The sequence below is a fragment of the Gasterosteus aculeatus genome, chromosome 1, assembly GCF_964276395.1.
Source record: "Gasterosteus aculeatus chromosome 1, fGasAcu3.hap1.1, whole genome shotgun sequence".
Lineage (NCBI taxonomy): Eukaryota > Metazoa > Chordata > Actinopteri > Perciformes > Gasterosteidae > Gasterosteus > Gasterosteus aculeatus.
The window spans coordinates 11,819,765-11,837,583 of record NC_135688.1 but is presented as its reverse complement, the minus strand read 5'-3'; the positions used below and the strand labels follow the sequence as shown (position 1 = coordinate 11,837,583).

The 17,819-nt window shown below is 44.5% G+C and overlaps 1 protein-coding gene across 2 annotated transcripts in view; it reads left to right on the top strand.

Annotated features, from left to right (window-relative positions):
- The first annotated feature begins 922 nt into the window (after window positions 1-922).
- LOC120822870 (CD166 antigen homolog A) overlaps window positions 923-17,819 on the top strand; it is a 38,566-nt gene continuing 21,669 nt past the window's right edge. The window contains exons 1-2 of one of the 2 annotated variants that reach the window (XM_078098458.1): window positions 923-1,235; window positions 8,380-8,648. In XM_078098458.1, the coding sequence (XP_077954584.1) occupies window positions 8,588-8,648 (61 nt within the window). In that variant the 5' untranslated portion in view covers window positions 923-1,235; window positions 8,380-8,587. Of the gene's footprint in view, window positions 1,236-8,140; window positions 8,649-17,819 lie in introns of those variants that run through there. The other variant, XM_040182825.2, reaches the window with a different exon arrangement.

Sequence of the window (17,819 nt, the reverse complement as noted above, 5' to 3'; positions counted from 1 at the left end):
CACCTTCTGTGTCTGGAATGATACCATGGCAATTGTTATACTGTCTGAAAGGTTATATGAGGCTAGTCAGCCTCAGTGATGAGAAGTTATAAAATTGCTGTCTTGCCAGAGCAGGTTTCGATTTAATGGCAGAGTGGGCTCACATGAAAAGCATAGAACAAAGGTAAAAGTTTGCTGCAATGACTGATTGTTTAGAGGGCGGCGTGGCGAAAACTAGCACGAGAGGGTAAGAGAAGGGACAACAAACCATGCTGAAAATGTTCACACGCAGATGCTCAGCAGGTTCATATTGAGATTTAAAAATGCATAATTGAGCCAAAAAGTTAATTAGAGGGTTTCGTGTCTAATACGGTTAATTATTTCACAACAACAAGTTTTCAGTAATTATATTAATTTAACCTGAACATACTCATCACACAACTGCAAATAATTCACACAGAGATCAGCCAGAATTACCAAACAAGTCAGTTTTACCTGAGGCGCGTCACAGTTATTTAAATGTAAACAACATGAACAACCGCCTAAAACAAAAAAGGGCGACACAGGGAATGTATGCCAGGGCAGGTTCGCAGATACCTGTTGTCTTTTTTGCCCTCAGGCAGATTTCGGGATCATTTGCATTCTTTGAAATAGTCCTAAAATTAAAAAAAATCCCAAACACTGCGCCATCCTCGACTGCGAGCTACAACACCACCACTCTCCCCTACGCTACAAAACCACACAGCTGTCTCTCTCTCTCTGCAGCTGGCACTGCATTGTCATGGACACTGCATGAGGCGAAACTGGTAAGAAGCAGAGCCGATTGTTATGTTAACATCGGTTTGCTGGGAGGTGTGTTGTAAATGTAGGTGGGGCTAATTGCACTAATGTTCTCGTAGGTCACCGCTTGTGAGCATAAACACTATGGCTTGTTATCCGGAGGCCCGAGGGCGGTGGAGTGATAATGTCGGCCCGGCGTGGGCCAACAAACAGACCACTGCTTCTGCCCCAGACCGGTTTTTTAAACCTTCAGGGCAAAGAGGCTCCAATCCCTCCACATTCCAGAGTCAGGGGCTTTTCAGCCGTCTCTCTTCTGCAGCGCAACCGCCTGTGTTTAAACAGCCCTAATCAGATCTATCTGTTGGACCTTTGAGGGTAGGGCTCGATCCGCATTGTTGCCGTGGACAATGACTGACTTTACTGCCGCGGTGTGAGGTGACACCTGTGAGGTTCTTCTTTCACACTCCGCAAACAAGGTATTAGGAAGTCAGTAAGTATGCAAACTTTATATACGTTGCGCTTTTCCAAACAAGGGTTACGAAAGAGCCCTCCAAGCCGAGGCCAAAGAAAGGACATCCAGATTGGTCGGGGAGACAAGGTGGAAAGATACAAAGATCAACAATATAAAGGAGACCGTCTCAGCTAAAAGCTGATAGGATTACAGTGAAATGCTGTTTTAATTAGAGGCTCAGTATAAACCCTTGTTGCGTTTAATTTGTTGCCATTCTCATAGTTTGAAATCCTCAGTTAATGCAAAATACCGCAATTCATCTCCCTCTGTAAAACGATTGGTTGGTTGTTTACTTTATGTTGCTGGCCTTTCAAATGGACTAATTTTACAACTGCAGAATGTGGTGATTAATTTTTAATTGTTTTTGCCAGGTATTCGCCTCAGACACCTTGTAAACATCTAGCAATCAGAAATGTCTGGGGAGAAAACCAACAGCACCTGACAGCAGAGTTTTCAGCAGAGTCACAGAAATCAGGAAACTAAACCCTTGAGTTAAAGAAAGCTGCTATGCCGCTGAGAACAAGCAACACACTTAATCAGAGAGAAAAAACACAGGATGGTTAATGGATGGAATGGGTTTGTATTTGTGTTTGACTGCCACCAACTGGGACCTGCACAAGGACTGTGAGCAGTGATGCATTCAGGAATCTGACACCGTCTCAGAATAAAAAGACAAGTCCTATTCTTAGTCGGAGACGAGCATGAATTCAGAGAAGGTTGGAAAGCTACAGATGTTTTTCCTTCGCTGCAAACTAGCTTCACTGGAGATGAAGGCAGGCTATATTGGAGACCGCTTCGTATTTATTTTATGCCGAACCGGAATAAATCAAGAACGATTGCAAAGATAAAAGCATCAATCTCGCTGTAAAGGTTGAGTTTTAAACGAATAAAACAGAAACAGGCTTTTTATCATTCCTCCTTCGTTGTCCATTTGAAGCATCCACACCCCGCAATGTTTTCTTGGATGCTTCTCAGGATTTACCGCCACACTGCTAGCTGCCGCTTAGGCGCCATCCTCACCGCTGCTTCTTACCCCGGCCCCTTTTAGCTCTGTCTGGCTGAGGATTTCACATCTGGCACGCCAGCAAAGTCGGCGCAAACAACTGTGGTGTGTTGTAAAAGCTTTAATAGGAATGTGTGAGCTCGTTTTGGGGAAGGGATGCAATGTAACAAACGTTCATTCATAAGGAAAAAGTCTCACAAAACCAGCTTTAAGTTAATTAACTTAGTATGCAACGTGTACGTGGAGCTTCTTTGATACTTGGCAAAAATCAAGATCCCACAATATTCTTCCAAGTGTGCTAAAATTAGATAAGTAAAATATGTAAATGTCAGTTTAACCTCAGGCACGCAGTGACACGCAGAAACCTCTCAGGCTGTCTGGCGTCGTCCCTCAGGGACATCTCAGGGGAATAGTGGTGCCGTACTCTAAAACATTTTCATCTGTTTGTGAGATCCATGTTGGAAGTTCAATCAATTCACCAGGATCAGATGTGGTCACAGATTATTGAGTGCTTTCAAAGTCTACATATATATTTTTTTGTAATAAGTCCTAAATGGTTTAGGCCGTAGTTTGAGGAATTTATCTACGATATGTTAAATACACTCATTTTTCTAAAAGTGACAACTTATTGACAAATTATAACAACTTCACATTAAACTCATAACTCATAAATATATATATATATAAATAGTATAAACTACATTTCAATAAAATCCCAGCAGTCTTTACTCCCAGACCATAGATGGCACCACCTGATTTTTTTTTTAATATATCCCTTTTGTGACATGTGGTGACATGCCCTTTTCACTTTGATGTATCTAGATTGCATCTTAGTTCCAAGGTATCCACCCTTCTACTTTAAAGATAAACCAGCGACAGAATGTCAACATGCTTTCCCATATTAGCATAAAAAAGAGAGAAGAAATCACAAGCAAATGACAAATGATTCCAAAAACTTTGCCTTTCTCCCTCTTTGCAATCCCTCCCGCAGTGAGGAGTTCAACTTTTCCAATTCAAATAACAGAATTGCCATAACATGACTTATCTTTTGTTTAAGAGTTCATTTCATGGAACATTTGGGTGCTGCACGTCATTATGAAGACGGCGCAGAGGATCTATTCCAGAAACGTTTGCTGCCATGTTAAAGAGGGATAAAAAGAAGCCGCCATTTGTGTTTATTCTGGGATGTTGCTCAAAGCATCAGCCTGCAGCAGGCGGCAATTAAGTACTGCTGATTCCACCGGCAATGAGCTGCCGTTAACTGACAAACCAACAAATACTTTCAGGCTTAGGTGAGAAATAAACAATAATGACAGGTGACAGATGCCTGAGTTGTTGCAGAATGGTCTACATCCTCATGAATAATTTCTCTGCCTTTCACATTGCCAGTAAATCATAGTTATGCATTCACAACCAGGTGATCGGGGGGAAAAAAAAGACACAACTTGCAGTCTGCCCGACTTTGCCGAATATATGACACATGTATCAACAGCGGCATCCCATGCAGCATGCAGACAGCGAACATTTCACTTGTAATACACCTGAACTCTATTTCCTCCCACAAAGCCCTCGCTGTAATTAACTCTGCCTCACAGATTTGATCCACAGTCAGCCGAGGTGGTTTCCTTGCCCTTTGCATTAATTCATCGAGTAATCTATGTCACTGGATTTAATGTTATCAGTTAATATTTGGGCTTCCGGTTCAATGGGAGAGTGCTGATACACAGAAACCGGTTCAATAAACACAACAAATATGAATACTTTTTATCAAGATCATCACTGTCATCATTTTGTAGTCTTTGAAGTCTTGCTGGTGTGCCTTGATCTAAATGTCAGGATAGAGCAAAGGTCTCATGTGAGTGTTTTGTTTACACTGTAAGTGTATGTAATTTCTTCTTCAGGAAAATCATCATGTGATTGTTAAATAAAAACACATAAGACAGCACAGTTTTTTTTACATTTATTAAAAAATATTTATTTATTTACACTCGGGCATCTTTGCATACGGCGCCTGGAGGAATTGCTTTCCTTCACCAAGCACAATGGTTTCACAAGGAATTTGTCTCGGTAAATTTGCGCTGACATGCTGCAACACGGTTCCACAATACAGGATTAACCGACGACAACCAGCAGAAAAAAAAAGGCGAAAAGACAGTCTGACAATAAATTGGAAACTGTACCAGTGTGGTATCAGGTTCAAAGGCTAAATATGCACGTGCAACACATCATAGACCTAATGCAGTGATATAGTGCAGTAAATAATTTGTATGATTTGAAGGATCTTACACAAATATTTACGCCTGAATGCGCTTAAACCCACTTTAATTGTTGTAACAGCATCTTTTTCTTTTTTTTTACTGCAGCGCTGTATAATATTACCTCTCTCCATTCAAACTGCTGCTTTTCTTCTACATTATTAATAGATTTGACAATACGATGTTTAAAGAACCGCGACAGACAGAGGAAGACTATAGAAGCCAATGCCAGCCACAAATGGACTTATATTATATCAGAGGGACAAAACCCCAGCTTCAAATGAGCTCCAATGTTATTTGCTCTACTTGAGGAATAGGCAACCGTTAACCGCATTGTTTGTCAAGGGAACAGTTAAATGATTCAGAAGTGGCCGTAGAATATCAGTTAATGCAGCTTCAAAGGTCCTGCATTACAACTGGAACGATGTAGCCTCGCTGACCATAGTTAGTGACGCACTGCATCTCTCATTAGCTCCCACTCAGTTTAACAAGGGTTTACGGGTTAGAAATGTATAAAACATTCGCTGCATGCTAAACACTGTTGACACGGTTGCCCTTTCAAACCACCAGAAACACAGCAACAGAAGACGTGCCTTTTGATCTCCTCATTTGTTCTACTGTTGCTATCAACAGGCAAGTTTCTATTGATCGGCTTTAACACATGTGAAGTACAGATGGCATGAGGCCCGATCTCATTTTCTTCATGTAAATCTGAGGATCGTTTGGGGGGGAGTCAGGCTCTCTACGGCGCACAAGGAGATCAATAAAAGGCCGACTCCTCGCAGAAAGAGAGGTAACTCTGCATCGACTACAGGCTGCTCACACACTCAATCAGATTAACTAATGAAGCAATTATCGATCCAAATTGCGGCTGCTGGCTGGCGCAGGACTGGACCATTAAGTGGATCTTCCCCTCCCCTTGGCCGTGCTGAAAATGTCAGGGTCACAGTGTTCGCTGCTTGACACAGTTTATTGAAGCCCAATCTGTAGGAGACTAATCACTTGTCTTCCTCTCAGCATAGCTGTTGTGAAGTAGCCCAACACCTGAGAGACAGGGGAGGAATTTGATTTTAACAACACCTGGAGGAGACCTGCCATATTTGCTGCTTCAACTGGGTGAAAGGGACTTATTGGAAAAGAGGATTGACCGCCGCAGGGTCGACAATCAGCAGCATCCTCTTCAGAAAACTCGCCATTTCTGGTAAAAGCCGCTGTTGTTCCCGTCATTCTGACAAAGCCGCATTTATTTATTTTCATACCTGAAACACAGCTTGATAATCAGTGCAGACCTGCAACATGAAGCGGTTGGCGGGGGGCGGGAGAAAAAAAAACATTTCCTGTCTGCCGCATTCCCCGAATGTCAAAAAACATGTGCTTTCATTGCCTGAGTCCACAGCAACGTGAGGTTGTTTGTTGGAGCAGTGTCACTAGACGTCTCGGGAGATGTCAAAACAGAAGCGCTCATTCTTTTATCAAATAAATAAAGCAGGAGCCGCTACAGTTCCTCCAATATGACATGATGAATTGTAATTCATTAGTCTGTGTGTAATCTTCTTCTCCCGTCATGGGGACTGACTGAAAGTGGCCTCCTGTGAATACAAAGTGAACCTGAGCTCCAGCTGCATTTATCCCACTGAAGCCTGAGTGCGGCTTTTTCCACAGGTGTCGACGCTTTTTGTTGACGTGGATTTTGAGGGGTTCTGTTTTGGTCGTTTGCCGTCTTTCAATATCTGCTGCATTCCTTGACCAGCCTCACCCGAAATAACAGTTATGATTACCAAGAAGTTATGTAATTTAACGACAGGCCCGGGCGTTCTGCCATCAGTCGGTCTCTTTTCCCCACACGGGGAAAAATGAAGTAAAGTAGTTCTCTCTTGCACCCGGCGCACTGAGGCAGGATACATATTGCTTTGCGGTTAACTTGGAATCAAATTGCATTAGATTTTCACAGCCTGCGCCCTCACTCCATTTGCACAAACCATCACAGACATGCATGCATTCCCCACCCAGAGAGAGGAATACTTCCTTCTGCAATAGATTTCCTACCCCGGCCCAACACACATTTTGTGATCATGCAGTTACATCACAGGGGTGATTCGTTTTATTTGCAGCAGAGTGAGGTTTTAATGACTATTTTACGTGCTCTGATGTTATTTTTACCAACTTCTGAAATGGACTCGGTGAGACTGTTACCGTTGTGACTGTTTTAGAGGATTCTTTTAGAACAGGAAACAGCCCATATCTGTGGACTCGGCAGAACAGGTCATGCAAGTATACGCACAGACGGTTGTGAAATTACACCGAGCCATAAACCAACAGAGTCAGCGCCAAGGCACCCTAATTATTCCTAATTATTATAATTAATTCTTAGCATGACTATTGTATGGATATTAATTATTGTGACACTGCTCTTGAATGTGCTTTGTGAAATAATTGAAAAAATATGGAGATATGAGCAAGAATTTGAATAATGAATTACAGCTAAATTATTTAGGTGGAAACGTCCTCATTATAATTAACCTTGGACCTGCGTCCTATAGCCTGCTTTACCATGAACCCGAGAGGCACAAAGCTCTGTGTCATCTCTTGCCGAAAGTGTGTGTGTGTGTGTGTGTGTGTGTGTGTGTTTGTGTGTGTGTGAGCATGCGTCTTGCTTGTTGCTTGTAAGTGCATGTCAGAGACAGCAGAGGTGGAAAATTGCGGGTACATTTACTCAGTTACAGCCATTAAGTACAATTTGGGTTTTCTCGGCAGACATGTGCTTTTTCTTCAGGTGGAGTTCACTGCGTTTGTGTGACGGCTGCAGGTATCACAAGTTACTTTGCCCGATGCAGATTTCTCCCTGTGATAAGCTCAGAAAATGTCACAGTCGTCATGGTAAAAATAGCGTATGAAAAAAAAATTATAAATCTAAATGTCAACTTTTCAGGAAAAAAAAAAACGCCCTGTCAATCTTGGCGATGCACAGCCTTCTGACATTGAACTGACATTGAATTGAGGAGGAATGCAATCACTCTGCTCATCAGGGACAATCTGTGACTTTGTGGAGAATTGATTACGGGCCTATAAACAGAAATCAAACAGCTTCTCAAATATGAGGGTTTGCTGTTTTTCTGACGTTTAATAGACCAAGCGACCTCCTTTTTGATTCATTGGGACAGATTGTCGTGTTGCGGCTAGATACGCGTCAATGCTAATACTTACAACTAAGTACTATAATAACAACAAATGATATGCCAGAGAAGAAGAGCAGTAATAACATGAACAATAATGATGAATTGTATTTGCGAAGCACTTTTAGCCGCTGAGCTCGGAGTATTACTGTGTACTACTGTGTACTTTGATCTCAGTTAAGTTTGAAATGCAGGTGGAGGATTACGGCCCTCATTGTGCCTCTGGGTGTTCTGCTTGAGACAAGTCCGAGCTGCTGCTTGATTGAACGTTTCTCCCCGCGCGCGCGCGTGCGTGTGTCTTACTACATGCGTGTAGTAAGACACACGCAGAGTTCAGGGTGCACGTTGGGAAGAGGGGAGGGTGGGACGGTGGGAGGGGGAAGCAGAGTTGAAGATGAGAGTAAAAAGGGGGCCAACGGGAGGAGTGGGGTCTAAGAAAGGGGGGGGGGGGGGGGGCACTTGTGTGTGGGAGGATGGCGGCAGGAGGAGGGGGCTGTGGGAGGGAGTGTGTGTGGGGGGCGGGGGGGGGGGGGGGGGGGTTGCAGCTGGAGAGGGAAATGAAAGGAGGGAGGGCGCTGGGGGGTGGGGGGGAGGAAGGGGGGCGGAGCTGCAGACAGTATCCTCCCGCCCTCCCGCTCGTCTGTGCGCTCCCCTCAATTACCTGTTCCCTTCCCACAGCACCGACGCGAGCGCGAGTTGGCGAGCACATGCCACGCGGACAGGAGAACGTCTGAACTGCACGCCGGCTGCACGCGCTAAACGAGGAGCATTCCAGTTGAATCTTTGAGAAGAAAAAGAAACACAGAGAAACTCCACCAAGTGGTTTAACAGAAGCTCCCCCAACCTGAAACAAGCGGGCGACCGAGGATCTGAGAGACCTGCGAGGATGCACTTGTTGTCCGCCAGCCGCGTGCGCGTGTTCCTCTGGGCCGCGCTCCTCCACCAAGGTAAGCTTTTTGTCCCCAAAAACCATCCGACCCCCCCTCCCCCTCCACCCTCCACGGGGGAAGCGGCGGCGGTGTCCCCCCGGAGCCGCCGGTAGCCTTCCGCGGGAGGGGGGAAAGTCTCGGGCGGTCACACGCAGGGGCGAGACAAACTTCAGCCGGGTTATCGATCACATTCCCGCAGGAAAAAGTGGAGCAGTGACGCTCGTGTTTTGTTTTTTTTAGTTATTGAGGTGTTATATAGTTCTAATGGTGTTTCGGTGGCAGGGTTCTAGTCGTGGGTGCTCAATTTATGTGGATTTGGTAGTTTTAGTCTGAAGTAATTCAAATGATTATCTTATTGTCTTTTATTGCTCTAAAGCACAGCACAGGATTCAGTGGTCATTAATATCCATGGCAATTGTGTTGGGATTATATATGCAAATATCTACAATCCCTAAGAAGAGTCAAGATCAACTAGACCAAGTAATGTCTTTTAACTAACTAACCCCAGAAAATGTTATATTATTATACCTCCCTATAAAAGTGACTTTTTGTGTACGCACGCACGGCTTATATGTGAGATAAAATATTGCCCATTGTGCCACCCTTTTTTTGTGCCTCCCCCATGTGCTCATGCCATGACGTCATCACGATGCCTCATTTTTCTTGTATGTGTGTTTTAATGCTGTTAAGGCGTCTGTTGAGCGGAGTGGTGCTGCGTTTACATCCTGGTTGAATTATTGTAATTATGCGCTGCCTGTTGGCTGCGTGGAATGCGCAGCCTGACAGTCTCTCACTTGTAATTACCCACAGGATTAGATCCGATGTGAGCAGTTGAAATGGTTTGTACCCGTGAATGCGTCCAAGGTACAGCAAAGGCACGAAGCTCCTCTGCGTGTGAAGGCAACGTGCAGCACCCTACATTAATGTGCACGAATGCACCCATTTAAACGCTTGGTATTTCATAGGCATCATGTTTTTAATGAAGTCCCCCCCACACCCACCCCATGGGCTTCCTTGTTGTTTGCTGTGTCGGGCCAACAGGTAGCAGCACCATGTGCTCACATCACTCAGCCGGGCCATTAAAGCCAAGCTGCACAGGAGCTCAAAGTACTCCCATTGAAGGGAGAGGGGTGAAGAGGTTGATCTCACTGTACTGCCCTCTCCCGCTCGTCGCACCCCGGTGGCGCCTGTTGTTGGAAATTAACACCATGCAGCACCTATCAGTCAGGCTCAGGTGGTTTATTTGAGAGGAAACGAATGTTCCTTTTAAGGTGCTTTTGCACCGCTGTGCCGCCGCGGTGCCGTGTGCTTGAGACAGGAGGAGAGTGCACTGAGTTGGTAATGAGGTTAGGCTTTATGGTCGTCCACACTGCCGTGTGTTTAGTTGGCCCGCTGCCTCAAGTGATGGTCAAAACATGTGTGTGTGTGTGTGTGTGTTTGCTTGCTTGCACAACAGATGGTCAGTCTTGTACAAACAAAAGGTTTCTCTTGAGCTGTAACAAAGATGAAATATTAGTGATTCTTCCATTTGCTCAACGCGGGGGGGGAAAAAATCTGATGAAAGGCTTTATTGAGTTTGGGATTTGCAATAAAAACTGCATCAATGCTTGTAATAAAAAAAATAAAAAACAGACTTCTGTTTATTATTTCTGAACCGATGGAAAAATAACAGCTCCTGGGGCTTCGCCGGTGAAGGCCGGGCGATGGCCACGACTGCATAGAGCAGAAAAACAGGGCATAACTCTTAAAACAAATAGTCAGGAAGATGCATCTGTCTTTTTGTTCGCTCCGTTGTCGACACCCTTCCCCCACCACCACCACCACCCTCACCCCACCCTGAACAGACAGGGAGCGCTCGGTGTCACAGCTGGTGTTACTTGTCAAGCAAGTGGGGCTCTCCCTTTTGCTAATGGACTAATCTCTTAAGGGTGGGGGGTGGGAGGGGGGGTCACCCAATTTCACCTGAGATGGATCCTGTCTGCTTTCCTTCATCTTTAACTAGGTTATGTTCAGACCTGTCTCACCAACGTTGTGATGGTAACGCAGAGGAGCAGTAAAAGAGACGCTTTAATTGTACACTTGGTGGTGTGCAGCTATGTATTTAGGTGCGTGTGCACGTCTCGTCTTGTTTATATGCACTTTCCACTTGACTTTTCAAGACTGCTCTGCGGCTGTTTGGTCTTTGAAGAGCTCTCTTTGAGACTCGTATTGTATCCCGTCATGCAAAATTCAGATGCATTCATGAAAAGTATTGCAACTCTGCCAAATTGTGGATTTGAATAGAAGTGCTGCACCTGTACTCGGTGCTATCACTTTAATGCTTACTCTTTTCAAATAGTTTTGTTGTATCTTGGTCGGATTTTGTTAGTGGCGAGAAAAATGAAATAATGAAATTGTGAATATCTGAAGAACAAGGAAAATCGTGCGGTAAAGGGAAAATCTGCTGCATTGAAAGATTACCTTTTGGGCGCAAAGTATCTTGAACTAACAAAATGACCAAAGCTTATTTTAATCCATAGTTCCTCTAACTTTTTAGAGTTAGAATTTTTAAAATGGTCCCAAATGAGACATCCACACACAACCCGTCACACTGCTGAATGCTTAACCCAAATTTGGTAGCTTATAATGCGTCTTAAAAGATGACAGCCTGTGTGGGAGAAAAAAGTGTGAAGTAGATTTTTTTTTGCATAGTTGGTGTTGTGTTTTTCAGTAAAAAAAAGACCTTAGTATTGAGTAAAAAAGGAGACATATTCATTACTCACCTAAGAATCACAATGCAAGTGAGAAAGAATGAAGGACACGGGTGTTCAATAAGGATCATTCTGTTCGGGCATTATGTCTTCCTCGGGCCTCCAGCACAATATGAAATCAGCAGCTGTTAATGGAGAAAATGGGGGGGACAGTTTCGTCGGCCCGTTGAACAAAAGAGGGCCGTTCAGACAATTGAGGCTGTACTGTAAATTAAAGCAGATTTGGGGTGGGGGGGGGGGCGGTGTCACTTCCCATCAGGGGGTGCAGGATTCCTAGCAGCGCCCCTGGCAGCAGCACTTTATGGCCCGGATGTGGGGCTCAGGCCTAATTAACAACTGTCGCGGTTACTTCAGCTTTAAATGACTAATGAGTCAAAATAAGGAGGACGCTAAAGGACAGTGCAGCAAAAAATAATTATGATGAAATTTAAACATGGCCGTTCTTTGATGCCGCACAAGAGCAAAGAGCAGGTTGTCAGTGCAACAAAGAAATTCATCTATCTAGTCCAAGAAATTGGGCCGATGCATCAGCTTGTCCCCAGAGAAATTATGCTTGTAACATATTCGCATACGCGTCTTGACCATATGTTGTGGAAGCTACTCAGATACTGTAGGTCTTGAATTAAATAGACAAAGCAATGGTCCCATATTGTGCAAACAAGGGTACAATTGGAAACCACTAATTCTGAGCACGGTAGAATATATTCATGTAGCAGGGATTTCTTTAGGCGTGTCCACCATCGCACAGTGTGTTGTCCCACCAGGACACTGAACAGGTGGAGCAGGGGGAGGAGGACGTATGGTTCTTGTATAGGTGCAGTTGTTGGAAACGGTTTGTTCCCGTCACTCAAATTGAGCTAAATTGTACCAGTCTTCGCCTCATTGTTCACTCGTTTATACCTTTTTAGAGGCAGTCATGTCAGAGAATGTTGTATGAATTTTTACATTTGCTCCAAACGTCTCTTCACTAATTCAAACTTCAGCCTTGTATTGGATGTAGTGAGAAAGCGCTGGAGAAATGCAAGCTACAGTTCTCTCTTTGCTGGACTCACCGAGCAGGGAGATGTATGAGTACTTTTGCCTTGAGAAAATGAAAGGACTTTCTATGGCGAGAGCAATCACTCCGAGGCAATGACTGAATGAGAAAAAGCTCCTTTGTTTGCCTGCGACAGTTTTACGCGCACAATTATCAGTAAAACAGCAGCAAGTGAATCTTAATTACACTTTGGCTTTTGGGTTGGCCCATTTTTAGAACGGCAGTGTGAGATATATTAAATTATTATATTTTAAAAAGCTGGGGTGGGGGGAGGGGGGGTGTAATTTACCAGCCAGGTCAAGAAAGTTTGAATTTATCATCTCTGTTAGCTTTTCATACATGCTGTTTCATACTGAGGTGTGATTTTTAGAGTGTTCCACCAAACTGACTGTCATCACAGTTTACACTTTGCCATCTTCTCACTTTCCACATTGTGCACACGGATCCCTCGCTCTGCCGTGCAAAATAATGGTTTATTTGTTATTCAAGGGGAGGGACCAGAGTTCTATTGTTTCAGCCGTAGAGAAAGGCTTAACAACAGGAGAGGGATGACTTCGCTATGCAGTAGTGCTCCGTTCTTTATGCAGGAATACCCACCCCTATTGAAATGCATGAAGGTTTCCTCGGTTTTGGTGAAAAGCCCAACGGCACTCGGAGATTGGGCAGCCCTTGTCTCGGGGACAAAAAAAGTGAGGTTGTTTCTCCCTTTTGTCATTGACGCAGCCCCCCGGCTTTCACTGGATTTCCTGTGGACTCCTGCCGACTGTATTGTGAAGCCGGCTCTCTTTTTTTTTTAAACAAATGAGTGTATGATAGTGACTTCTCGCTCCCGCTCCTCTCTTTGTCATTAATATGGAACAGCACACACCCCTCGGAGACGGCACTGAGTAGCTGCTGCCTGCACTTCACATCACATGTGCAACCTGACTGGGTGTGGTGGGTGGGTGGTGGAGGGGGGGGGGGTTCTCCTCCATATGAAAAGCCCGTGGCCACACCCATCTCTAGCAGGGCCTGGATCTTTGTTCAAATTCTCCATCGGAGTCATTGCTCTGTCCTAATGAATTCTTTGAGAGCCCCCCCCATTAACCGTGACGTTAATCATACGACCTCGGAGAATATTTAAGGAATAACACGAAGGGCCGCGTGGAAGGGCGTTGCTTATGCTGCTTTTGTTTTTGTAAATTGCGTTTAATGAACTCCTTTTTGTCATTGAAATGAATGACCTAGTTCAGGGGGAGACAAAGAGACTTTTGCCACCGCTGGCAGCGGAGGGTCGGCAGCAGGGGCTCCCGGGTTTGGAGTGAGCCTCTGATATTTATGCCTCCTCTGCCACAGAATCCTTATCTCTGCCTATTTATGAGACCGAAGGGGTGAGACAGGAGATTGCTGGTGTGTTGGGCCTTTATTTTGACTTAGTCTGAGGTTCAAGGAAGTCAGGCGGGTTGAGACAGCTTTTGTACAAAAGGTGAAACATCCGTTTGAAGCCTCGGGCCGAGTGATGAAGTGACATGGGGTTTTTTTTTTCTACCACTTGCCTTCCATTCATTTCTGAATCATCCTCTGAAGGGCCAAAAGCTCGTTCGCAATACTGACAATTTGCTCTATTCATACAGACTCTGCTTTTGCCGTTTTAATTCCTGAAACTTTGTGCTGCTCCCCGTTACGCAGCGCCTTTAGGATTCAACAGAACGTTCCAGTGTCTCTATTTGACCTCGGTATTCACATTCTCGCCATTTTAAAAGATGTTTCTTTGTGTCTTGCTGCGGTCCATCATTCTTCCCTCTTAGACCGCTGCGGCGGTCGGCCACTGCCCGAAGCGATCTTTGATTACATACTGCCTCGGTTGGACTTGCCGAAGACAGGCGTTCTCATTCAGGGAGATTCTTTCTCACAGGGGAAAGCAAGAGTGAATCTCTGATCGGAATTAAATCCGGACTTTGTGCTCGTGCCTGAGTGTGAAAACGATAGAGGATTAAATTGTTGTCTCGCCTATGTGGGGTCGTCCATATATCAATACCCTTGGGTTAAGGTTAGGGTTACCCGTGGGACTACCCTTGAACCTTTTATGAGGGTTTAGAATATCTCATGGGAATAGATGGGGGGGGGGGGGGGGGGGGGGGCTGTCTATTTCTCCCATGCTCGGTGCGGCCCTTGAAATTTTAAATCATGGGCGTTTTTCTCTTTCTTTCTTCTTTACTGAATTTCGGGCTGCTCTATTTACCAGATCCCCAACGTATGTGATGTTGATGTTTATCAATTTTACTGTCACGACAACCAGCAAGCCGCCGGCTACAACAGGCAGACTGCAGAATCAATACCTCCAACAACAGAGCTCACACTCTCTGAACCCTGCCATGTATCAACGGTAGCCTGGAATAAACAGATTTGCCATTTGCCTTTTCTGGATACGCCCTCTAGTCTCTCATCCGCTCGACCCGAAGACATTTCCGTTTGTGGCAAATTGCAGCCTCGCCACAAGATGCTATTAAATCCCACACACTGGTCCTTCTAAGAGATGAACCTCTTACCTCGCATCAATCTACTGTTCATACAGCCCAAAATAATGCTCCATCTAAATAATTAGCCACGTGAGCGAATGATTACGTACATATTACTTTTAGCTCTGTGTGCTGTTGATCCTTTAGCTAAACAGTTGAAATACTAACCTAAAAGTTTTAGTCAAACCGTGTTGTTTGGATGTTGTTTTAACCACACACTGGTGCTCCAGGGAGCACGTTTACTCCATACAGACGTTAAAATGTAGGTTATTATTCGACCCTGTCTGGAAGGGCTGTTTGGCTCTGAGCTGTACATGAATCTTTAATCCACCATTCCCCTTGCGACGAAACATATTTCCCCTCTCGAGACCTTGACCGTGAAGACATCCACTCTGGTCCCACGGCCACTTTCCTGCGTGCAAGAAATCCATCAGTAAGTGAGCAGAAATGATCTTATTGGCAAAAAGCATCAGAAGGAGCTGCTTTGTGCTAAAAGGTCATGTGACAAAACCCCGCCAGCGATGCATTGACGGATAAACCACTCGGAAGACACATGTGGACGTGTTTTATCACAAGACACTCTTCGTTGCTTTTAGGAATTCAGCTGTTCCGCTGCCAGACCTCACAAGCGAGGTGAAGAGATGCTTGTCTGTTAATTAGATGCAATACTTAATTTTCAAATGGGACGCTTCAGAGGTCAAGAAGGCTCGTGTCCCTGGGGAGAATCTCTATGCATCACACATCCCACTCTTGCATTTTAGACACCAACTTTTGATCTGGCTCGCACTCTTGGTACAGGAAAACCACTAGCAACACTCTAGTTTCACTGAGTCTCTGCGGCAAGGTGGTTGCAAAAGAAGAAAGCAGGCTTTTTTATTAATACACTCGCAAGGCACCGTGTCTACCAAAGGCTCTTGTTATATAAACAGCGGCTGTCTCGTTGAGAGTGAGGACATTGTTGAATTAACCTTGCTTGGTTACATTTTGAGTAATGAAGATGCCGGCCTGTGACCCATTATGCTGCCATTCATCCCCCCCCCCCTTCACGCACATTAAGGAAATACAGGAAGAGATGACCCATCATTTCCTCATATAATGATAGGGATTTAATTCCATTGAAAGAGGGGGGGGAGGACAATTTGTCTCAGTGAGCGTCAGGGCTCTATTCTGAATCATCAGGTTGGCCGGCCTCATTGCAGCAGTGCGCTCATGTACACATGGAGGCAACACGAAGGTACACACCAAACCAAGAGCATATCACAGCCACCCAGTAATGTCTCCCACTGGGTTTAAAACAATTGTAACCTCTCTGATATCATGCTTGAGTGGCTATATTTCATATTGTCCTTAGTAATGGTTTGTGTTCATTGCATTTTCTTATCTCAGGTCATTACATCTGGGTTTATTCATGTTCTTCGTATTAACAGCTGAACACAAGGTAGGTTTTTCGATGTGGTTTTCTCTCCTCTTGCTCAGTGTGTACTGATATTATCTTATTTCTCTTCTGCTGAGAAGTTCTAATGAGCTACACACCAACATGCTCACAGTAATAGTGTTATTACGCTGATGTTTAGCAGGTAAGATGTTTGATGTTTGACCATTTAGCATTTGCCTATAGATAACACATCACGCAGATAAGTAGGATGATAAGAACCACTATTTTTGCAGACATTTTTGATCGTTTTAAGTGTTGGACAAATTTAAATTGTGACCTGGAGAAGGAAGAGGCTCCCCAAACAAAGTAAAATTCATCGTGAGGAGACTGGATGACTGGATGTCTGTACTTGCTGCCAAAGTGATGATTAATTAAATATCAAAGGGTTACTAATTCATTTCCTGTCATATTTTAATCAAACCACCAACTGCACAGCTCTGCTGTGCACTACATTTCCCTACAATCTATCCAATAGTTTTTAATAGAGATGCCATTCAAAACAGCTACATTTTTACTCTATGTCATGGCAATCCATACAATAGTTGTGGAGATATTCAGTTGGGCACAATGGTTGCCCAAACAACCAACAGTCTGTGGCGCCATGCCGCTGGCGTGGCTGGAAAATACATTTGCATGGCATACTTCCAAATAGGTAGGCAGCTTCTACCGCTATGTCTTTATATATGTTTTAAGCATCACAACAAACGTCCGTATTTATCAGTGGTGCTTTTGTTCGGTTAAAAAGCCCCCTCTGTACTTTCAGAGGGGTTGTTGCCCCGAGCTCCTGCATTTTGGTCTGACCCCACAGTCGGAGAAGCTCTTTGCTCCAGAGAACTTTCTGAACATGGTGTTGACTCAGTTGGCTGGAAGGGAGGTAGTCTGTGCAGACCGATCCCATGGAGATCCTTCACCCCCCCCCGAGCACACTGGGCCATATTGTAGGTTCTCCTTGACAGATTTTGTGTAAAGTGTGTGTGCAGCTCACCATCAGTTCGATCTGCAGGGCTTCTCCTGCTCTTCTTCTGCATGTACCACAGAGTGGGAGTGGTCGAAGAAGTGCGCCGCCGGGGTGGACGCTTACAAGCACTTGATTTATGGCTCATCCTCATGTCCTAATGGAAGTAGAAAATGCAATAGCATCTACTAATGAAATTATCATGCCTAAAAGGATCCGTGGACATATGTGGAATGACACAAACCGAGACCGGTTATCTAATTTCACAGCAACAAAGGACACAAATAAAAAGAAACGCAGGATTGGGTTTGTTATTTGTCTTTTATAAAAAGTAGGATATCACTTATGTTGACCTTTGATAGAGAAATAGTTATTTTACGTAAATAAATAGTTTATAGACTAGACAACTTTAGCGTCCATAAAACCCCGGCGTGGCGCCACTGGGGTTCACGGCGGTGAAACCTTTCAGCTGAATAGCGTTAGCGGTTATCCCGGCACGTAAATCTGAAGGCCCT